At 35.9% G+C, this 24,507-nt stretch overlaps 2 protein-coding genes across 6 annotated transcripts in view; one reads left to right on the forward strand and one right to left on the reverse strand.

The window, feature by feature from the left end:
• Window positions 1–655: 655 nt before the first annotated feature.
• Window positions 656–7,207, reverse strand: LOC121321811 (AP-3 complex subunit mu-1). 2 transcript variants are annotated; one of them, XM_041261027.1, is made up of 10 exons: window positions 7,141–7,207; window positions 6,245–6,527; window positions 4,908–4,917; window positions 4,746–4,814; window positions 4,373–4,510; window positions 4,060–4,145; window positions 3,391–3,524; window positions 2,655–2,862; window positions 2,327–2,471; window positions 656–1,867 (listed from the first exon to the last, which is right to left on the reverse strand). In XM_041261027.1, the coding sequence occupies exons 2-10, from the start codon at window positions 6,515–6,517 to the stop codon at window positions 1,767–1,769; spliced, it is 1,164 nt and encodes a 387-aa protein (XP_041116961.1). In that variant the 5' UTR covers window positions 6,518–6,527; window positions 7,141–7,207; the 3' UTR covers window positions 656–1,766. The 2 variants fall into 2 exon arrangements, with proteins under 2 accessions (XP_041116961.1, XP_041116960.1); XM_041261026.1 differs by having other exon boundaries at window positions 4,746–4,917.
• The window catches only part of LOC121321812 (adenosine kinase-like), a 125,381-nt gene continuing 107,427 nt past the window's right edge, over window positions 6,554–24,507 (forward strand). For 2 of the 4 annotated variants that reach the window (XM_041261030.1, XM_041261031.1), the window contains exons 1-3: window positions 9,100–9,207; window positions 12,148–12,222; window positions 14,067–14,120. In XM_041261030.1, the coding sequence (XP_041116964.1) occupies window positions 9,194–9,207; window positions 12,148–12,222; window positions 14,067–14,120 (143 nt within the window). In that variant the 5' untranslated portion in view covers window positions 9,100–9,193. Of the gene's footprint in view, window positions 6,781–7,976; window positions 8,055–9,099; window positions 9,208–12,147; window positions 12,223–14,066; window positions 14,121–24,507 lie in introns of those variants that run through there. The other 2 variants (XM_041261028.1, XM_041261029.1) reach the window with 2 other exon arrangements.

Raw genomic sequence — 24,507 nt, forward strand, 5'->3', positions numbered from 1 at the left:
ACTAAAGCTGGAGTTTATAAATTATAAAAATAGTTACATGTGTAAAGGTAGTATTATAAAGCTTAAGATTAACCCTTTCAGTCAGACTGCACTTACTGTATATTGCCATCTTAACACTTGCATAAGTCAGATAAATTAACCTTTTGCTGCTTTTAAAAATACATTTAATATTCAAATTAAATATTCGGATTTGCAAAAGTACAGTCAATCTGGCCAATAATCTTTAACGCAAACACACTTTAAAGTACTGATGAAAACACTTAACTGGGGAAAGCTAATTTCATAGTACAGACTCAGATCAAGGTTGCTAGGGGTCGTCGGTCACAAGAGTACTGTACACATGTTAAACTGTTGAATAATGCAGGATTATTTATGCCAAGTAGTTGTACAAGGTTTTAATCAAATCTGAACTTTATTATTCATTAGAAATATAATGAAAAAACAGGATCAAAACTTCATTTGAAATACTGTAGTTAAAACTGATAAATTGTCTGTTGGTATTTTAAAGAAACCCTACACTAGTACATTTTAGCCTTATATTTTTCTAATTGTATGAAAAACCTACTGCAATTTGAATGTAAATATAAACTTGTATGGTCTTATTTTACAGTATGCCATTTAGCCATTTGATTTAATATGTGCCTTTTACATTTGAAAAAGAGGATTAAAAACATTTATAGATTTAAATCTCTAAATTTGCTTGCTGCAGACAGGCATGGATAATTAAGGACAGATCTTGAATAATTTACACAGCTGGTCCACACAATTCTATGTAGCATCTGAAGGTCCTGGGCACTCCTTGATCACTGTTGTATCTTGTAATAGGTTTGAGTTCAAATGTAGACTTGTTAGCTGCCTTGTGTCACTCACTGCATTTTTATAATAAAATATTTTATAACATTGAAGCTTTTTGCAGTTTTTTGATTTTGTGTTTGTGGAATTTGAGGTGAGTGACAGCATCCTACAATTAAAGTTTTAGATGTGTAACCAATTCCTTTTTCTAAGTGGAACACTTACAACACAAGGCAATAGAGGCCAGATCTGGATTTATGTATCTATTTTTTGAAAGAATGAACACAAACTTTATTAAACATTCATTAAAACAAATTTAAGAAAATAATTGCTGTTCCCCTTCATTTTTTGTATTATGAACAACCTATTATCTTGTGCTATGATTGCAAAAAGATACTGTGTAACATACATTAAAAACAGTGTTAAGAGAAGCACTCGCATCACGGGCTGGTTCTTGTGTCTACTACAACTGAAATATTGCATAAAGAATACAAATCAAAAAGGACAAGCATGATTGTTGTTGGGGAGTGGTTCAACAGATAAGGCAACTGTTTTGGGCATATTTTAAAGAGGCTCATATATGGCAGTATATTTCCAGAAACACAAAATTAGTTATTTTCTTTAAGGCAAACACAGCATGAAAACATTGGAAATGTGTTTAGAAATCTAATGGTGCAACATGGAACACACTAATATACATTGTTATTACATGCAAACTACTTGACTACCAAGGATACGATTGTGCTTAAGTGTAGAGGTTTAGAAGTTCATTTACTATATGGTTAGATAATCAGATAAATATTGACTATATATTGTACCTCAGGGAAATGTGCAGGATATGCTAAAGAAAATAAAACCTAAATTATATTTAGCATTTTGTCTATGGCTAGTTAGTCAGGTAGCAAAAGGGACCCTCGATGTGCCAGCATTTCTCCAGCCCTCGCAGTGGAACATGTAAACTTTGGCATTATACTTCATGTTCTAACTTGGAACTTTCCTGCTTTGGTGACATACTTAACTCCTTTGAATGGTTTGTACTTCTCTCCAAACATATCTAGACGATTCACTTTTATACCTAAATAAGAAAAGACCAATTAGCATCTAAAATATCATGTGACAGACAGGTTGGTTGCACTATTGAACAAATTACGAGATACAATTTTATATTGGATACAATTTTATTTCTTTGTCTATCATCTCTGGACTAATACAGCTACCATTTCATCTATTTATATCGGACATAAATGCTAAGTTTTGTTTTAGCTCACAAATGTTCTGCTGTACCAACTTGTACAATACAGTAAATCTGGTACCCTCTAAGAACAGGTATCTAGTGACTGCACAATGATTATGAGCTCACTTCAGCTAAATAACAGCTACTTTATACTTTTATTAAAAAGCTGATAAAATGTCACCTTAAAGATTTGAATCTTACTAATCACTACCGCCATTGGTAGACCTAGGCAGAATGACACTACATACTGCATTTATATTGTTACTTGTCACGCACTCTTCCCCCACTCTCTTTTCTCACCTGAAACTGCAAGCTGCTGGATTCTGAACTGAATATTCAGATTGGGATTCTCCTCTGGTTTTGGTGCCCCAGACTGTAAACAGATTACTCCTTTAAGATTTGGTACTTTCTGAGGGTTTATCTTTCCAATATCCCAAGTTAAAATCTGAAGGGGGGAAAAAAACAAACAAAAAAAAAAAAAACATTTGACGGTTTATAGGTTCAAATAATTCTACGGTAACTGTATAAAAGGTCCTACCGTTCCCATTTCAATCTTCTGCACGCTAAACTAGTGACTGTTCATATATTACAGTATCTGTATTTTTACACCCATTGTTTTATGAAGTACCTTAGTGACTGGATCATATGTGTAGGTGCCTTGGGTTGGAGTTAGATTCATATTAAGCACCACTTTTGGCATGTGGACTGTCATTATAACTCCTTCCACACTCTTTCCCATGTTCTGCTTCAGTCCAACAGTAACATCAAAACGCCCTGATGATCCACTTTCCTTAAAATTAATATTGTGGTTCACATATACTGGGATTGCAACCAAACTGGAAAAAAAGTTGAAAGTAAGTAATGCTGGAAAAACAAAGACACTCCTGTAAATTTATTTACTTGTTAAACTACCTTTCAAATGTCAATGGAAGAATAGGAGATACAGTTGGGCAGTAGTCCATGTTTAACAAAAATGTCCATGACATATGCAAATGCAAAAATAAGTAAATAAATATGTTTTTTTCTGTATTAATAAGTATTGACATTTTCTGTTAGTTTGAACATTAATAGAGGATGTCAATATTATGCAATAAATGTTAAATAACACCTGGGTGGAAAAATTAAGATTCGGTTTATATCATCAAGATTCAGACTCCATTTCTGAATCGGATTAAGTGTTGCTGCATAAAAGGTTGGGTAAATGATGAGTATTGAGCAACAAACTGATCTGTTAATAGTGAAAATCAGAAATATCCAAACGAATGGGATTTACTTGCTGTACTAACTTCTTAACTGTTTTAATGTGTGAACAGACCAAGTACTATTCTCATTACTCCCTTGGCCAGTTTTAGTTGTTAACTCACTTCTGGGAGCTGACTTGGTAATCCATCAGGCGGAAATTTCCATCTGGGGGAATAAAGGAGAGAACTCGCTCCGACTCCCAGCGCTTGAAGCGGACACAAGGGTGGAAACTGACATCATCCAAAAGCCTGGGGTTCTGCGGTGACATTTAGATACATGTAAGTGGTATATAAGCATATTAAACTAGCTGCCTCGCATTCATTATGCAGCACAATGGCCATGGTCTGAACATTTAACAGTCACAATGCACACTGATTTCAGGTTTTACATGATGTCAACAGTGAACTGGCAAACTGTGAGCTTATCAGTTATTCAACAATAACATTTGTTTGTGTGAGCAGCCTCGATGAAGTTCTTTAAACTTTGAGACTACAGTTACAGACTGCACTGTATGCATGTTTTACATCTCAAGAAGGGGATAATTTAAGTTTATTTATAAGAAAACAAACCCACCATACACTGTACAAACATGGGTTTAATTCCAAACAATATAACAACTAAGTGTTTTTGTCAAAAGCAGATAACACATTGTCTGCTTGCAGAACATATGTTAATCAAGTAATACTATTAAATAATGTATAGTGGTTACTGACAAAGTAATTCAGCTATCAGCTCTTGTTATAATATATATTCAAAAAGTTTTAGTTTATCAACAGTGATACAGTACATACCATAAATGATAATGTCAGGTCAGGCATCCCTGATAGCTTGATAGAAGCATCTATAACACCCTGGATTTCTGCAAACACAGTTGAACCTGACAAAAAAAAGAAAAGAAAACAAAATATAATCATTCACTTCTGAGACATCATTTTAGTAAGCTGGTGTATAAATCTTGTAATTCCCAATTCCAAAGAAACACAGGATTTATCATTCCCCCTCTATCAGAAAACCTATACATACTTGACTGAAAATGTTAATATGCATAATTTAAAAGCAGGAATAGAGAACATTTTCACCTGCTTGTCTGAATTATGTACCTACCCGATTTGTCTAGAATAGCATCAATTTCTTCAACAACATCAAAATAGGCTTCATTATTTGTGTACTTCACTTCAGCCCTTCTCCAGGGGATAATGGAGAGCTGTCCAGTAGGCAATGTCTCTCCAACATTACTGCTTCCTGATTTAAAAAAAAAGTAATTATATTTTTAAATTAAATTAATTATTATATATATATATATATATATATATATGAATACAGTACAAAAAACATCGTAATTTTTCCAAGGTTAGTCTGTTTTGTATGTTTTACACATATATAATATAATATATATATATATATATATATATATATATACTATATATATATTTAAAACAGGTTACATTTATTCTAAACATACAACTGTCTGGCTTACCTGTAATGGAATTGACAACAGATCGCAGAATTGTTGGAGGCCTGATAAGTTCTTTCAGTATGTTGGATTCTGTAGCCAAAGGAAAGCCATTATCTAGCATCTCCTCCAGAAGCTCATACACTGTAACTACATTCTCCTTAATGGCAGCTTCAGAACACTCACCAAAGTAATCCTGATTTAGAGAGACACACAAAAGCACATTCAACATTTACCAAAAACACAAGTCTATATCCCCTTTGTCAAGTACATTTAAAAAAAAAAATACAATGTTTAAAATACAGTACTAGAGTTTGGGGGAATGTTATAGAAGGAAAGTTTGTTGCAGTTTATACCCTTTAAGGTGAGGTGGGCTTTGAAGTCAGTGAAGAGGAAAATGTAGTCTTTGTTATTTAACTAGGAAGAGAAATACATTTCCCAGAATGCTTCTGTGACCAGAGAAAGCCACGTATTGGAAACTTACTGAGTTTTCGAATGAGGCACACCTATCTGAAACTGGTTTCATGACTCAGGGGTTGTTTGTATGAAACCCGAGACCCGCCTTTAGACCAGATTACTGTGTACTGAAAATGTTTTGAAATCTGGTGATAAATATTAAATGTATTCTTCTCTGTTGGTTGTAACATTGTTTCACTTGAATCAGTAAACGGTTTAGCTGTTAAAAGTATAATTAAATTAAGTTTAGGTAGTTCTCCGGCTCAGAGCTAGGTTAAAAAAAAAAAAAAAAAAAATTATACAGCCAAACTTCTGTGAATGGGCGCTGGTAAGAATAAACAAAAAAAAGTTATCAGTCACACGCAGAAAGTACGCATTGACACTAACTACTTTTAATCTCTAAACACAACTATCGCTTTGTAAAATACTGATCTAACTGGATTAGCTCCTATCTGTGTTCCACAGCCCACACACTCACTTACACCAAGCAGAGCAAGCTTAGCATGCAGTAAACAGAACAAAAGTCAAAGGCAGTAATACATGAGCAGGCCACAGATAAATACCAAGTCCTCTAGCAGTCTGTTCTGGCCTGGGAAAGATCCTTTTCTTTTTAACTTCAAAAAAGTTCTTGCTTCATAATGCAGCCTGTACTTGGCAGGTTTTATAAATTGCTTGGCTGCAGGGGGTATATTCACTCAATTGTTATTTGTTGGCCATACTCAGTTCTAAAGTACTATGAATAAGAAAGAGTTTCCACACTTTGTACAGGAGATTTATTTCTCACAAAGCTAATACTCCACTATTTATAAGGGTGTCAAGATGCAGCAAAAGCGAAGCTGTAGCTTGTTTTTTTTTTTTTTTTACCTCTGCAGCATGGGGCCATTTATCTTTGATGTGAACTGGTGGCTCAAAAACCTGATCCAATACTTATATTCATTGAATTGTATTTGTTGTATACCCACCCTACTATACAGTTACATCAGCACCAGACTGCGGAATTAACTAGTATTATTACACATAATCTACCAAAACAATCAATCATTTCCATGACCAGTAAAATGACACACCCGAAACATCTCTACCACCCGATGCAGGAACTCGATAACAAAGAGTGGCGGCACTTCGGTCTGGATGACTGCCACAAAGAAGATTTTGTCCTGGTAGATGCTGATGAGGTAGTGGTGAGGCGTGGGGATGACCGGGGGCACATTTTCAACATCGACAGCCTTCTCTTGGGCCTCGAAGAAATAGTCGCATACAGAGCGGCTCACCACACTCTTCCAGTGCTTCTCCAGAAATATGTCGCCGGCAGAGTTTATGAGAAACAGGCTGTGAATCATTTTGTTTTGGCTGAAGGAATGTTAAAATATAACATTATTATAATGAAAATTATAATAATTACACAATTATAACGACCTGCACATCGTCATAAGTATCGTATTGTGACACTGTATTGGTTACACCTCTACTTATTTATGGGGTCCATAACATCATCTAAATATTTAATTAATTTGTTGTGACAACTGATACATCAGAAGCACATTCATAGATTTAAATAGATGTGTGTGTGTCTTTCTCCAGCCGCCGATAAACAACGCAAATGGTAAATACAGAATGGAAAAAAAAAAATTATTTATTAAAGAAACATCATTATTTATTTGAATCTGAACTACTTTGGGCAGATTCTATAACATTAAAACTTAATTTTAAAATAACTGTATTTTGTTAATAGTTCAGCAGCGAAATAATTTAAATGGTTCTCGCAGATTTCTACAACTTGCCCTGCTACTACGAGTACTACTGTAACTCAACTGCAACTTAGTTATCGCACAAAGTTAATTCATGTTTGGTGAGTAAGTGTTCTTCCATGTAGCTCTACCGCTATACAAAACGTGCTGTATGTTTAACTTTTTTGTGAAACCTGTCGTTAAATATTACAAAAATAATAAGAAAAAGAATATACCCTAATTCCAGTTCCTGATTCACTCCCAGCAGTGTTGCTGTGGCAAATATGGCTGCAAGGACCACAAACAACAGGCGTCTATTTTAATGCCAAACTGAACCTCGATTAAAAATATATATATATATATATATATATATATATATATATATATATATATATATATATATATATATATATATATATATATATTCGTATAATTGTTATTTTAAAAAACACTTTCAAGTGTCGACGGCTTTGGTTTACTCACGTATGTAAGTTAACCATTACGGCACTGCATTAAGCCAACGTTACAGAGCAAGGCAGTAGCATGCAACGTTTAGATGTGTTATTTATTTAAGCCAAACAAGGGAAAGATACGTCAAATAAATGACTGATGATGGATACGGAGTTACGTTGCACAGCACTACAGTTATTATTGATAGCTACGGGTATGCACAGAACTAGAAACTGTAATGTTGGCAACCGTTACCCCAGAAAGACCTAAAAAGTAAACAAAAATTATGTATTAGTAACTCTGCTTTACCCCAACACACATTATGAATTAGGTAAAGATAGTGTATAGTTACTCGGCATCAGTTCGGGTCACACCATGTTCATAAACCTGAAACAGGTGACAATGGCGCGGATTCATATTGTTGTCTATATAAGTGCATTTAAATGTTATTATGGGAAGAAGAACATTTCATGGATTTTATTTTGGAAATATGATTTGCTGTTAATTTCACATGTTTGACAGTTATGATTTTCATTGTCGGTGTTCAATTCAGGCATTGTCTGTGGTCAGCAAAGACCTCAATACTTTGTATTCTCCTTTTCATTTTGGCTCTTTGGTGAAGGTGATTGTGGTGGGCAGTAAAGATGGCAGCAGACGAACCTCAAGCTAAAAAACTCAAACTTGAAGAAAAAGAACCAAGGTAATAACAAGCATAATAGTTTGAACAGTGTGATGATGTGCAATGTTCCACCTGCTTTAATACATACGATTTCACTGTGGCGTTTAACTGAACTGACTTGCATTCCGTTTTCTAAATAAACCGAAATGAGTTTCTTTTATCCTTGCATTTAAATGTTTTGCACCAAGGCGGGAACTTGATGTTTTATTTATTTTTGCTAAAAAGGGTTTTTAATGTGCATATTATTTTAACTGTGTTTTTTTTAAATGGTTTATTGCACTTACAACATACCTTAGACCGAGTTCCTAGTTAAGATGCGCTTGTTGTTCCCACGTGTCTTTTGTTATGTATGTGTGAGTGCGCGCCGCATTAAATTGGTTGGCGTGTCGGTTAAATATATAAACCAACCCTGTGTCTAATTTCATAATTTGAAACGTTCAGTCCAATGCCATACACGGGCTTTTATAAGGAGTTGTTTATTAAATCCATTATTCAAATAACAATGTGAAAATTGTACTTGGATAAGTTAAATTGCTTTACGTTTGATATGTGCAGCACACGTCTGAATTTATTAATGACAACGTGTTCATCTTCAGATATTTCACAACTGAAATAAACACCCAACATTACCCCATCGTGGGCAGTCAGTATTGTTAATCTGCAGATGTACAATTGAAGTGGCACCCCCTTTATTTTAAATATGCTTGTTCTGTTTTAACTAACAAGAAAGACACCATGTGTGTGAAACCCAAATGTAGCATATGCGGATTTGAATCTTACCTGAAGCTTCCTAAAAGCACGACTTTCAGTAAACTGTAAACTACATAATTAAATACCAGGTTTAGCGTATCGCTGCAAGTAAAATCTTAAAGGACTGTATTCTACATAGTAAAAGAGAAAAATACAACACCTTTGCAAAAATGTGCAATTGTAGGACCCAAATTAAATGACATTACAGTAGCCAACTACATCTTCTTTTGAAACATTTTGCTCCACCCTCTTGTGATCTACCCAATCAACTGGAGCGGGGCGGGGGTTCCGGTTTGAAACAGAAAAGCACGTTATGTATTGGAAATTAGCAGAATAAAAAGAGTAAAAAGCTTTTGCTTGTACAACAACTTGTCAGCAGGACTGCCCAGAGATCAGATTTATTAGCAAGCATGCCAGCTTTAAGGTAACGATTTAAAGTGACAGTAGTATAAAAATTGCATTTACATTTTTGATATAGATATCTATCTATCTATCTAGTAACTATAATCTATCTAATCTATCTAATATATATATATATTATATATATTATAATATATATATATATATATATATAATATGTGCGTTATACATTATTAGACCAGGGGTGTCCCCACATCGTTTCTAAGCAAAGATTCATAATATTATTATTCACTGTTTCTTTTTTTTTTTTTTTTTTTTTTTTTTTTTACCTCTGAGTGTTTACGTGTTTTATTCGACAACATTGTTTGTAACAAAAACTTACTGGTATTCGTGCTAGTGTATGTCACATTAAAATTTGATTTTGATTATGCAATGTTAATGCAGGACACACACACACACACACACACACATATATATATATATATATATATATATATATATATATATATATATATATATATATATATATATATATATATATAGATAGATATAGACACGCACTTATTATTTCAGGCTTGACTTTGATCATTTGGGATCGTTTGGCTTACCAATTAGAATTCTTGAATGATTCACATGTCTGTTATTTATTTTTTAATTGCACAATGGTTTCCCTTGCGCAACACATTTGTCTTAAAAAAACAGAAGGCAGTCACGTACAGTTTAAAGGATTGACCGTTAACGTGTACTTGCATGTTAACAACAATGGATGTATTTCTTTAGCTTCATTATTAACTACACGTTTGGAAAAGGCAACATGATTTTGCAGTGTCAGGCGGTTTTTATGTTATGCGGCGGTGCAGTTAAACTAGAAAACACTAGAACAAGTTTTTTTTTTTTTTTGGTGGGGGATGGGGTGTTTTTTTTTTAAATAAATGTACACCTATTTTTACCAAAAAATGCTACATTGCTAAAGAGTGCTACATGCTTTATCCTATATGCCCAAAGAGCACGTGGGATGGAAGTGTCAGGGCCAAACTATTTCTTTAATTAAGGAGTGGGCAGGCTGCTTCAGGCTCCTCCAGGGTTTTGCTTTTTGTACTGTACTTTTGCAAACCTTTGATTACTTGTGGATTTTATTTACTTTAATTTTATTTGTCAATGTCAAGCAAAGTACTGGCAGCAAGAGTAGCAGAGAACTGGCTCATCATTGAAGAGACAAATACTCTGTTTAGAATAGCATAAATCAGCTGTACATTTAAAAACCCAAAGCACAATAAACATTTATTATGTTGGCTGATGGCTTTATTGATATTTACATTAAAAACAAGCAAAAAAAAAAAACTAACTGATGTCACTTTTAAGTCACTTTGATATGTCACTTTGATCCTTTTAATTATGAATTCTAGATATGTTCTAACTAAAATTAGCTGATTGGCTTTGCAGAGCAGGGGAGTGCTGGCAGATATATTGTTTAACAAATGTACAGTTTATGTTACAAAGCCACAGAAAACTGTTGAGTCATCAATGAAACCAGCCCAGAACAATTCAGCAGAAAAACGAACACCACTTAAGGCAACAATAATTTCAACAAGTACTTAATAATTGTGTTGCACATTTCAAACGTAACACTTAGGAAAGGACTTGCAATTCCAGTTTAGCACTTCATATTATCAAAGAAAAATAATAGTTATACATTAACAATGTAAATTGAATAAAAATATCATAATTATGAATTCAATTCCACATAAACATCCAGTCTTCTAATTTTTATTTCACATTTCTTCTGGACAGGTTCAGGAACAAAAATTTCATCATGCATTACACTGATGTTAGATGTAAACTCGCGTTTTGCCTGAGTACTTCTCTCAAACCGATCGCTGGCAATGATATTTAGTTCTACTGTTTTAGGTTCAGAAAAATGTTCTATAACCTTATTTTCTGTTGCCGGTTCACATTCCTTTGTTGTTTGCATTTTAATTTTTCTAATGCCACTTTCATCTAAAACATAGATGTCAGTACTATCTTCACTTACAACAGAACAATTGTGTTTGTGTGAGTGAAATTTCAAAACTCCACAATGTGAGAGACACACTTTATTACTGTATTTAGTAGTCGCCAATTTTTATTTTTTTATTATTATTTTCTCTCAGTTTAGAATATCCAATTATTTTTAGGCGCAACTCACCTCTACCATTCCTGCGCTGACTCGGGAGGTCAAAGACGAACACACGCTGTTCTACACTTGTCACACTGCCGACTCGCCATTCAGCCAGCCCAGAGCTATAGCGTCGGAGGACAACGCAGCTTTGGGCAGCTTACAGGCAAGCCTGTAGACGCCCAGCCACGACTGCAGGGGTCGCTGGTGCGTGGTGACACCCTGGCTAACCTAAGCATCCCCCCCCTCCCCCGCACTATATATTATGTCCAGAATATTCTTAAAGTGAACCTTTTATGGATTTGAAAAATAACACTAAAAGATGTTTGTTCATGGAGTGCAGTAATCAGAAATGTGGACATTTTATGGTTTAATGCTTTATGTATTCTTCTGAGGTAGCTGGAGTTAAATATAGCATCTTGTGTAACAGTTCTCTTTTTTTTTCCAAAAAAGCTGCATGCTGAAGTTTAAAAAAAAATTTCAGTCTCCAGTTAAAAAAAAAAAAAAAAAAAAAAAAAAAAAAGTCAACCTGTTACAGTGTATTGCAATCTGACTTAATTTTTTTGTGGGACCAGGATATTTGCCTTATGGTCTCAATGAGATTCATAGTGAAATGTAATGTGAGACATTGAACCGGAATGAGTAAAACCCCAGTCCTTTAATGTAATATATCGTCTGCAATACGTACCCTGGGCTCTACAGAAGCTGGTTGTGAGCTTTGAAGAGCACAATGGGATCATCTAGATCTGTATCGATGTTCCCAACTATCTGGCAGTCGGGAAGAAGTAAACCCATAACGTGATGTAATAAAACAAAAAGTAATCTCTCCCTCTTTTTTCTCTCTTGCAGCCAAAATGCTCTCTTCGGAATGGGCAATCCTCTTCTCGATATCAGTGCTGTGGTTGACAAGGACTTGCTTGACAAGTGAGTTGGAACAACATGGCCAACATGCACTATTTAACAAAGCAATTGCAAGTTCACCATACAACCAGAAGCCTTCTACAGTCAACAGTAAATTAATGTGTAGCGCAGTAAATCCCAAAGCCGCATGTCTTTTATATAATGAATGAAATTATAAAGTATGGATTTTTTCTATGTATAGCACAATTGTTACTGGATAGAGTTTTAATTTTAACTAGTTATACACACACGTCAGTCTGTCTCTATTTTCACAAAAACCTGTTTAAGCAGTTGATTTTTTGAAGGCAAAGTTTTACCCTGATGGATATGAGAAACATTACAATAGCATTGATGTACTATTGGTGACTCTGCTGGTTCTGGATATGTTTAATATGAAGAGTACATGAAGTATTGTCATAGTTGCAAAAAGACAAGTCATTGTGGTTGAAATGAGCTTTGCTGTTCCAGGCTACCGTAGGTATTGTAAAGTGCTTTGACACCAAGCTCTTTCTGGACTGACCTCCCCATGTATGATAGTTTGATATGTTAAAGCTGAACTATCTCAAACAGGCCTGGAATGCTGTGTAGAAGCTCATTGTACATAGTTAAGTATCATTGTGTTTGTTTACCACTGATATTATATTGGGAAATATATATCATTAGAATACTGAAAAACCGGTACTTTTAAGACGAGTTACAAAATGGAAAGGTCAGGGCAACCCAGTACCTTGATCCTCATGTGGTAGAGTTTGATAAAGGAGACTGCGATGTTGCTTGCAATGTTTTTAGAGCTATTAGACGCCAGGTGCTGATAAATAGAGCAAGGGAAAGGACCATGAAAAACGATGTATTACATAAAGTACTCGCAAAATGTTAATGCTTAATATTGTCAGTACATCAAATAAACCTATTACTGATAGATTTAACTGAAGCAATTAAAACCTGTATTTAACAGTATTATTCAAGCTGTGTGCCTACTATATTTTGTAGGCAAAATACACACTGCAAAAAGCTTTATTATATTTTTGCTTGGAAAAATGAACGATAAATGCTGGGGGAATGCAGGAGTGTCTTTTCCTTATTTGATAATTAATGGCAAAAAATTCAGTCATGGTACATTTTTACCGTCATATTGGGTCGAGGTCAATGATGTAACTTATTTATCATTGGCCTTCCCACTCTTAACCGCTGTAATTGGGTTTGGATCTGAAGTTCCAGCCACGCAGGTAGGTGGTGTTGAAAATCCCATTTAAGAGCTAGGCTGTTTTGTTACTTTGGTGAACAATGAAAAATGCACATCAACAGTTTGATTTCCTATGTAGGAATCAAATATTGAGTGGTTGCCTTTGATCTCCCGAGCGCTGCCATACAGTAAGTGAGTGTAATTCCAGTCGTGCTCGTGCAGAGTTGCAGGTCGTGCAGAGGGCCCTTGCCTCGAGGGTTCACCAGTTTGGTCACATCCGTTGCTAGGTGACAGCAGGTGAAGAGGATAACCATGAAAGCAGGAACACGGGTTGCTGGCTGATCTGCAGTCCTCCTGATCCATAAGGGTTACAGTGATGGGATTACACTCAAATTGGGTAGAAAAAACTGGGGTCAAAATAATAAATAAATAAATAAATATCGTCAACTTATGTACCCATCGACCGTACACCGAGCCACACTAACACAGCTATACTCATATTATTTTTCTCTGAAACTATTAAACATCCTGGATCATATTCAGCCTATGCTTTGTTCTGAATTAATTTTATTCACAATGTTTAACATGTTTTCTCACTTGGGTGGATGCAGCAATGTGTTGAAATATCTAGAGAGTTTGAATGTAAAATGTTAAGTAATTTTTTCAATTTGTTATTTATTTAAAGGTATGGATTGAAGCCAAATGACCAGATCCTAGCTGAGGAAAAACACAAAGAGCTGTGAGTGTGTTTCTATATGATTCTTTTTTTCGTACAATTACCTGTTAAGCAATGAACATGTTTGTAAAAAAAACATGTGAAATAATGTAGAAAAAATGAAAAGATAAACGCAAGTGGTGATCAGTGTTTTTATAATTCTGTGACCAGGATTTGCTGTTAATAATTGAACATTTTCACATGGCCGAGAGCTGCAAGACACATACTGTAAAACCTGAAATATTTGTGTGCAAGACATTTTAAGTACTAGCATTGTTCTCTCGAACATTATAACGGAATCATGCACTTACTCTGTGCGGTAGTTGTTATCTGTTATTTGTACTGTAGGTCTACAGCGTTAATCTTTAAATGTAACACTATGGTGTTTTACCATTATTTCTGTTTGCACTGTATGAATTACATACTTCAAATACAATATATTCAGTTATTATGAAACAAAGTACGATAATGGCCCTGATTTCACCAAAAACACCACATTTTTGTAAGGATTCTTTTTGACAAGCTCTTCCCTTTAAGTTCTGAATTCTCAGTTTAACAAAAAAAAAAAAAAAAAAAAATGTCGTTATATTACCACCGCATGTATTAAAAGCTTTTGAGGGCTTTGTGATGACAAATGCACTGTATTTATTTTGAAAGGGATTACAGTACCTGCTTCTGATAAAACGTAAGATACGGAAATATAATATAAATTTTATACCTGCAATATATCATAGAAAAAATGCATTCTCTAGTCTAGCGCCAACACTCCAATTTTATAAAAAGATTAATTCTTCTGAATAAGGACATTTGGCACAAGTGATATTGCATGCCATACAAAACTCTCGAGTCATTACATCAGCTTCTTTACTGAACACCGAAAGGAACATTTTCTGATTGCTGAGATGTGATTTTAAAGAGGCTAGTTTGTTTCTCCCCAAGTCTGATCCAGGATATTCAGGTGACATTTTGTTGATTTGTTGACTACAGTGCGTAAGCGAATTGTTGCTGATAAGACACAGAGGTTTCAGTGAAAGCAAGCTCTTTCTCCCATGTTGCCACTAATGTGTGTACGGCTCAAACATCCTCCAAACTGTTCTGAATGCATAGGTTTATATTGTGCCCTGCACAGTGCACACTTGCCACGCCATTAAAAAGTGCCCCAGTATGATCGTTTACTTATGTAAGTAAAGGCATTGCTTTGGAAATGTTTCGACAGGGCATTGCGTAGCATGGAACAACATTCCCTATCAGATTTTTAAATGCAGCTCCCTCTGCGATGTATCAACGTCCACTGTCGGGTCTCTCATTTCTTTTGCTCAGGCAACTTTTTGCTCTATTTTCTTTCCACAATACGATGCCACTGTAGGTAGTTCCTTTTGTTTTTTAGTACTCACGTTGTCATATTTTATTGGATGGAGACTCACTAAATGGTCCCACAGGTTTGTGGTATTGCCGGGGAAGCTCAGCAAAGTTTCACAAATGCTGTATTTTACTTTTCCATTTTATTCTTTAGAAAAAAAAACTTCCAAACGTCGGATGGCATTGTTAGTAATTTAACAGAGAAAGCTTTAGTCCTGTAGCAGCTATACTGGTATTTCACTGTGTTTGTTCTGTTCACACTTTTGACTGAGTTCCCGGGTTGATTCTAGAAAATGTTTGTGCGTAGATGTAGGTGGGGTGGAATTTAATTTCGTCCTAATAAAATAGATTCATGAAATGACATGTGGTTTCACCATTTTCATTTTGTTTTGATCCATCGATGGTCATTGAACCGATTCGATGCATCGATCCCAGCCCTACATGACATTGTCCCAAAAAATCTATGTCGTCATTTTGAGTAGTTTTCCTTAAACATCAGTCCAGTCTGGATACAGAAGCACCCATCAATGTGCATTTCCTGTCAGAACTGATGATGACCTATTTTGGCTTCTCATTGGTTGGTTTTGTGGAAGAAATATGTTTGGAACCTTGGCCTAAGTGCATAGACATTTTGTTACAAGACATTACGCATTGGTTTGAATTAATCCTAATATTTTCAGTCTGTAATTACTGTTTTAGCTATTTATCCAGTCTGTTCCTGCATGGGCATTTTTTCTGAGCTTTTGTAATGCATCTAGGTCCTTATCATCTATACGTTTTAATGGCGTTGACACAGTGTAGTGATCTTGTCTGGACAATACAGGTAAATGTTGCTGACATACCTAGAAGTTTGTAAGCCTGTTCAGAATATTACATTGATAACTACCATTAATCTCTCAATATAATGTGTACCCTTTGACAAATAATTGGGATAATTTCTGTGTCTTGTACTGTACACAGGTTGTGTGTTATGTAAAGCATGCACTTTATGCTTGGGTAGTAGTGTTTTTAGTGTACCGTTTTTATTGATAGGATTGTGTTATAGGTGTGTATATGCAAGAGGTCCATTCTATTCAAGGTATCTAAGCCAAAGCTGACCAGTCATTAACTTTTTATACAGAATGTTTGTAACATGTAGGGTGCACTTTAGATGGCAAATGACTTTCATGTTGTGGTGGTTTTTCATTTTGCAAGTGCAATTGGCAAATCTGATATTTGAACACAATTCAAGATTTGTTTGATTATGTGCTTGGAATTCCTGGTATATTCCAGGGAAGTGTAACGAATGAGAACGGGAACTGATAATTCCACCCTTTTCACTTCCAAGATTAAACTTTTAACTGCGTGCAATCTCTCGAAGCTTGGAAAGAGATGCGTCCTGCTGCCAGCTGTTTCAAGATTTTACCTTTCGGCTGTAAATATTTGAATGGATTTAAAACATGAGCTACGTATTTCTTATCTTTAACTCATACTTAAGTCAGAATGGATCGTTCACCTGTGAAAACTTGTTTTATTTAGTTGTTACTCCCTAAAATGATGATAATATAGGGTGTGCAAAAGTGTTACTACAGTATAGGCCTACTTTTTGTGCAACACCCTACACAAATGTACTTGCTGCGTAAAAAAAGTGCATTTTATGAGAAATGATTAATCAGCTGAATAATACCATTTTAAAATATTTACCTCATTTCTGCTAGACATGCCTAGTATTACCTTCGGTACTCTATGATCACTATCAAGGCAATGCAGACTGTTCTAAAATGCCCTTTCCTGTCGTTTGTTGTATGCTCCAAGCAGTGACCTAATTCTGATCTGTCAGACAGCACTGTAAACAATTTAAAATCAATGTATATCAAAAATGTCCCTGCCCTCTAAAATGTAGTGTTCTTCAGATATTCAGTTAAGAATAGTGGTCTTTAATGTTCCCTCTGTGACCTCTCCCTATTTTATTTATTCTTTTTTTGTGTACATGTCTAGGAAAGACAATGCCAGTGAAAACTGCAAAGTCTTTAACAGTATAGGAAAGATAACCTCTCAAAACAGCAGAACAGTAATCAAACATACCAATGTATGTGGAATGTTGCGTGGTGCTGAAAGAGCTGGCTGGACCCAGATACTACAATGCAATGAATCCACCTACTGGGTTTGCCACAGGCAGAAATGTTGTTGTAATTGGAAAATAATGTATTCTCTCTGTTTTGTACCCAAAAGTTAACCTAATTCGCCAGACTGCTGACAGATTTGCGTTTGACAGGGTGTGTTTGGTGGAAGCTGTGACTCCATTCAGTTGTTTTGCCATCTGGGCCAAAATAATTGTCGGGGCAGATTGTGGAATGGCTTTGATAGAATGGACTTCCAAAAGAGACCCGTACAGTACAGAGATATACTCTGTGGAAAAGATAGTGTTTACAGCTTTACACACATTTCCCATGGACATGACAATGCACATAAAGCTGTAAAAACACAACATGCGCCATATGATGGCTGAAAGACAAGTATTCACCAGAAGTGCTGGCTGGAGATCGTAGCTGCCTTAAAAAGCACCATCATCGGGGTGAAAAAAATGGTCTACTCTGTATAACCCCTTTTCAGTGTCTTTCTGTGCCTGTGTTTCTACATATTATGATTTAAAAAAATCTTATGAACATAAAATAGATAATGGAACCTACAGATTAAACATACTTTTATAAACACACATATGTGATCATCGTGACAAGCTGTACATGCTAAACTCCTGTTGCTGCTCTTCATATTTAATTTAGTTTCAGTTTCTGAGTTTCTTGGAGAAGGCCCCTGGAGTCCTGCGAGATACTTGGCTTATCCAGCATCAGTCTCGTCAGTGTGGTGACAAGAGGACAGTACATTAGGTTGGCTTAGTGTGCTGGGAAATATTAAACTGTTTTTTTATATGTTAACCTATTTTGTGTGGTTCGGGGGGTGGAGCTAGCTCCCCTGCTCCCTATCATCATCCATCAATTAAATCTATTCTACTTAATGCATAGCCACCTACACTTAGTTGTCCTGCATTTTTTTGTATCCTCCTCCTCCCTCCTCCTCTAGAATCTCAGTCACCTTTGCTTGGATCTCCTCTGGGGGTTAGTGATTGCACTTTCTCCAGCCCTTTGTTAAGCGACGTTTCATTTACCTCGTAGAGGATGGTTCTCCATGAGTCAGAGGGGACCCCTGGCCAAACCCTTCCTGATCCCTTGTCTTGTCTTTGTTACTGATGCCTCTATTTATGTAAGGGCCCCAAGCGGTGGAACCACTCCTGTTTGTTGGGTCTCCTCAGTGACGGAACTCCCCTTCTATAATGTTGGGCTTTTCAAGAGGCTGAACACCCTGCCCTGTATGTTCTAACATTTGCTAACTTTGTTTTCTTTCCGGTTCACAAGCTGCTTTGTATGTCAGGTAACCTCAAAGACGGTGCTTCTCTTTGTATGTCGGATCACCTCAAAGACGATGGCCCACCTCCTGTTTGTCGGGTCTCCTCAGTGACGGAATCCCTGTACTGCATATATTGGGCCACTAAAGAGCTAGAACCGCTTTTACATGTTAATATTACTAATCAATGTGTTTTCTTTCTGGTTCGCGAGCTTCTTTGTATGTCGAGTCATCTCGGAGACAGTGACCCCTCTTCGTTTGACGGTTCATCTCAGAGACGGTGACCCTTCTCCTGTTTGTCGGGTTTCCTCAGTGATGGAACCCCGCTTTTATATACATGGGGCCTTCGAAGGATGGAGCCCTCTTTATATCTTCAATTTGTTACTAACTTTATGTCCTAAACATTACAGCAGGTGGCCTAGCTGTGCTACGTGAAACTGCTGTTAAACGTTGGGTAATCTGCACAAACGTAGGAAGCATTTTGTGTGGTAGACGCAACAATGTAATGTGAAGTGGTTTGAATTCTTAAGAGAAAAAGGATCCTTCTGCACTGTTTCAGTCCTGTTCCTCGGAGTGCTTGGTTTGAAAGGGCAACAGCTCACAGGACTGGCGGACTCTGAAAATAAAGCCCTTTGACCTTGGAAAAATTTCCATTTTGTGTAAACATCTTGCCTGTAGAGTTGTAATAAATATTTTTAAACTCTGATAAATATTAAGCTACAGTAAATTGTATAAAAGGTTTTAGGTTTTTTTTTTTTTCCCCCTATTTATGATGGGAGTCCAACATGGGCTCCAGACATGATTCATCCTTGTAACTGTAGATTTGCCACATTTTGCACTGGATCTGTTGCCTTTGTCAGCACAGCACTTGTATTATATATACACTGGTGGCTGCATGGAGTCTTGTTTTTATATTGTTATAATAATTAATTTATTTCCCTCTCAACACAAAGGCAAGAAATGCTGAGCTGCTCTAAGTCTACAGTGTGTTTGCTCTAGCGTCAAAAACCCAAACACTCTGTCTTTTGAATGAATGGGTCCCATAATCAGAATCAGTATGTTTATATATGCATTTAACCATTTTCCACAGATTAGATTCATAAAGTATGTGGTAGAATGAGCTTTTGCTCTCAAATTTCATAACAAGTTTCTGTTATCTTGTGGCAACACAATTTCAATAGTGAGGTTTAACTGGGGAAAGCTGCCATCGTGTGGTAGAATCTGGTATTTTCATTTTCTGAACTGAGAAGGGAATTAATATTCTTTTGCACTGTATGCAGTTCTTTAAGGTACAAGACTGGATTGATTTAATCAATTTATATCCCGCTGGGGTAAAACACCACTGGATTAATTAGTGTTGCATCCACCTAGATTGCATCAACTGCTGTTTTGGGGCTAGTACTGTGATTACCACGGATGGTGTTGATTTCCAGTGCTATAAAATGCCTGTAATAAAACAGAGCTGTGGTTTATCCTGGCAGGGTATAGGTTGACGAAATTGAACCCTGTGTCATCTGAAGCTTTTTAATTCAAATTAAATAAAGGTTCCTATTTCAGTTAAAGAGCCCCTGTTTTCAAATGTGGTTCACAGCAGATCCTGTTATCCGCAGTGTTGATTCTATTTAAGCCTATAAAACATTAATTGGGTCTGTTTTCCTTGTGTCCTGTTGGTGGCAGCACCAGAGCATCAATAGCTCCTGTAATGGATGTTAAAAGTGGGAAATACTAGTTTGCAAACATCCTAATATAATGGATACAGATTTTACTACTGCTTACCCAATTGAGACTTGCTCGACAATATGCAGTAATGTTTTCTTTTTAATTACCTTATGTTGTCGAGGGAGTTCACCCGAGTACAGTACCACTGAAAACGGCACACAATCTCTTTGCACCATGAAGCACAAGTTTGAACTTTTGCAGGCAACCGGTTTCTGGCTTTGGCCGAGCTCGTTATCCTTCTGGGTAATGGTGGACGGATAGCCTTCGCAAAGAGTAAGCCAGGAACTTTAGATGTCTTGCATGGGTAAAGCAAAATGAGATGCTTTACCAGGTCCAAACAGGAGGTACTGTAAACTTACAGCTGCCAGTTTTCTCGTAGTTCCAAGTTTCATTCCTAATGAAACCAGCTCAAGTTCTGGCTGTTCAAGCACATGCAAAGTAAACTATCATAGGACTATTAGTTTTCTATTCTGGGGAATAAATAAATAAGAAAATATTCTTTATTTTTATATAGCACCTTTCATAGTGGACCACCATCACAAAGCACTTTACAAGATACAAGATGAGGGTGTGTGAACTACAAATCAGCTGCAGAGTCACTTACAACAACATGTCGCCCGAAAGACAGAGCACAAGGAGGTTAAGGGACTTGCTCAGGGTCACACAATGGGTCAGAAGCTGAGCTGGGATTTGAGCCGGGTACCCCCTCGTTACAAGCCTGTTTCTTTAACCACTGGACCACACAGCCTCCTATAATAGCAAATTCTGTTTTCCCCACTTTGTATCGACTTATTAGTAAACATGGCTTGAAAAGTATAATGTTGAGTTATAAGTAAATTTTATTATCACAATTATTTCTCTTTTTTTTTTTTAATTAAAGCCAAGATTTTTAAACTCTTGTTGCTGTAATAGTAAGTAAAGCACCTGAAGACACTTCAGACCTATCATAATGTTTATAAACATCACTTGGCTTGTTGCTGGCGTTAAAATAAGCAGGAAAACGTAATTATATTACAACAGTTCAGAAAACAAATGTCCAGCACTGTGAAATGTACATCTCACTGTAAGTATGAGTCTTCCACTAACACTGTAGTTCTGTCTTATTATTTTATTGCTGGCCTTACAATAATAATATAACATAGTAAACCGTTTATTAACAGTCCAGCAATGTTGTGTGAGAGTAACGCTATTTATTGTACTCAACAAATTAAGTTTATCATTTTTAATGACATTAAAATAACCAGGATAAAATGTGAAACACTTTGATTTAAAAAAAAAAAAAAAAAAAAAAAAAAGTGTTGACTGATTGGTTGCTGTACACAGGTTCAGTGCTGTGTATCACCCGATTTGTAATTTAAATAGCGTCCCTTTTAATGTAAACATAGTTAATTGTCCCAATTATTTCTTTGCTAATTCTGACTTCATGTTCTCTGTTTAACAAGAGGTGTATCTCCAGTCTTTTATGTGTAGTTTAGTGACTAGGGTTGGCCAAAAAAAAAGAAAAGAAAACTGCAGAAAGTTGGAGTTGCGAAGAAAAAGACAACAATGCCAAATTCCTCAATCTTGGAAAATCAGTAGCCCCACTATCATGTATCATGTCAGATTGTAGATTAAAAGTGTGGAAAATGGGCCCAAAAAAAATCAAATCAAATATTGAAGTATTTAGCACAGGTGTTCCTAAGGCTGAAGGGATGCTTGAATTGAAACTGTACAAAATAATATAAATAAAAAAAAAACACATTTTTATTTTATTTTTTCTGCTCAGAAGCACAGCCAGACATCACAAAATCAGGTTCCCTCTTGCCCAATACTGTAGAAAGAATGCAATGTTTCTTAATCACACAGTGACTTGAGATCTATATTGGATACTGGAATGGGAATTTCATTGACTGTACTGAAGGGTCTAGGATTGTACCGCCATGCTGGCCCTGTGTTTTACATTTCAGTCGGCATTTGTGAATAACAAATTATGCCTTTTTTTACAAGGTTATCACGTTTTTGCAATGGCATACATATAACCAGCCTTTATCCATACTAAATGCAAATTGCAACTTTAATGTACAGACAGAAAGTAAACCTGTTCATAATGTACTGTAACCCAGTGATGTATAAATTATTCACAACAAGCTTATTACCTCCTATGTTATAGCATTTAGAATGGAGAAGCTTGTTAATGTAGGGATTTGCCCACGGGACTGAATGATGCATGTAGAAAGTTCCAGACTCTGGTTACCGCTATATAAAAGCGCTGTGACGGCGACAGATGCTGCCACACATTATTAAGCTGCTGCACTTGCTTCTGGGTGTATCTCTCTTCGAGACTGTGAGATGGACATTTTGTGTTTTAAAAACCACATGGCATTTCTTTAGCATGTGCATCTGTCTTGTATTGTATTATAGGATGACTGTCTCCCCTTGTGATAATTATATGCTTATACCTGTGCTTTAGCTCTGAAGAATCTGCTGTCTGGGTTCGATTGAGATACAAAGACATGAAGTGAGAGCATGGGTGTGAAAGTTGGCTGAAATCTAAGGCAGTGCTTCCAGTTTGTTTTTTACATTGAATTGGAACATGCTTTAAAATAATAACACAATGATAATTGTTTGTTTTTGCCATTTTAAAAATCAAAGTAAACTTCTGTGATTTTTTTTTTTTTTTTAAGTGTAAACCTTTTATAAATGTGTATATACAGAAGTGTTCTAGAACACTCTTTTTTTTTTGTATTTTACTGTAAATGTGTGAAGATGGAGAATGTCCATAAATGCAGACATACATTGCCCGGTTAATATACATAGTCTCCAAGTGATTATGGAGAATGTCCATTTATCTGATGCTATGATCATTTTAATTTTAAACAGGATAGCCTAATAAAATACACCCATAAAAAAATGAATGAACACAGTAATAAACACAGATTTTATTCCTGGAAATATTTCTGAAAAGCTATAACTCTTAAAATAACACATCACAGCCACATCACTATGAACTGCTTGCCAATTTACTCGCTGGGATTTACTTGCTAAGGTTAAAAGGCATGCAGGCATTATGGTTTAAAAGAAGCAACAACACACACACAGAGTCTCCAAGGAGGGTTGGATGATGTGCACATTCAGTGGCCAATTTGTAGAATTCTGTTACTATATTTGCACACATTCTCCCAAGTTTGGTTATTCTGCACGTTCTCCGATTTTTATGTGTGTGTGTGTAAAAATCACCATTCAAGAATATTGAGAGTATTGCTTCTGAGCTACAAGTAACTACCAGCAGATGTCGCCAGAGAAATTTAAAAAACAAAATAACAAAACTGCTTTACACATCAAAGCTCCCTGCAGTTTGTTACACAGGCTGTGTATAACATGGAGTGCTTCCTTACTCAAGATCTTGGTGTGATAATAACGTACCCTTTGGTATCTCAAGGTTATGAGTCTGTTCCCAGATCATAGTCCTGCACTGTCCAGCTGCTGGAGGGGTCACTTTATTTAATTTGCCCAGTAAGAGACTTTATGTACCGTAGTTTTATGTCACTTCTCCCTTTTCATAATTTTGTGCAGTTAATTTATTATTGCCTGAATTACTACAGAGATTGACCATGACATAGTACTGTATTAATAATCACACCCAATTCAACACTCTTTTTTTTGTGTGTGTGTGTGTGTGTGTGTGTGTATAAATGTATACTAAATATCTGTTGCCGTATGTTCAGGTACTCTATTTATGTAGAATAACAGGAACTATATCAATTCAGATGTAATTGGGCAAAAAATGTATTGCATTTTGACATTTCTTCACATTTGAACATTGAGTGACGTTAATCCTGTCCTCTTTTGTAAACTAGTAAATATGTGAAATGATCACCCTGCATGCCATGAGAATTTTTGCCCATGTCATAATCCTGATAAGTTTAGCTCTGTGAGGCTGTTCCGTAATTCATTTATACTTCAGAATACAAAT

Source organism: Polyodon spathula, chromosome 10, assembly GCF_017654505.1.
Source record: "Polyodon spathula isolate WHYD16114869_AA chromosome 10, ASM1765450v1, whole genome shotgun sequence".
NCBI classification, from domain to species: Eukaryota; Metazoa; Chordata; class Actinopteri; order Acipenseriformes; family Polyodontidae; genus Polyodon; species Polyodon spathula.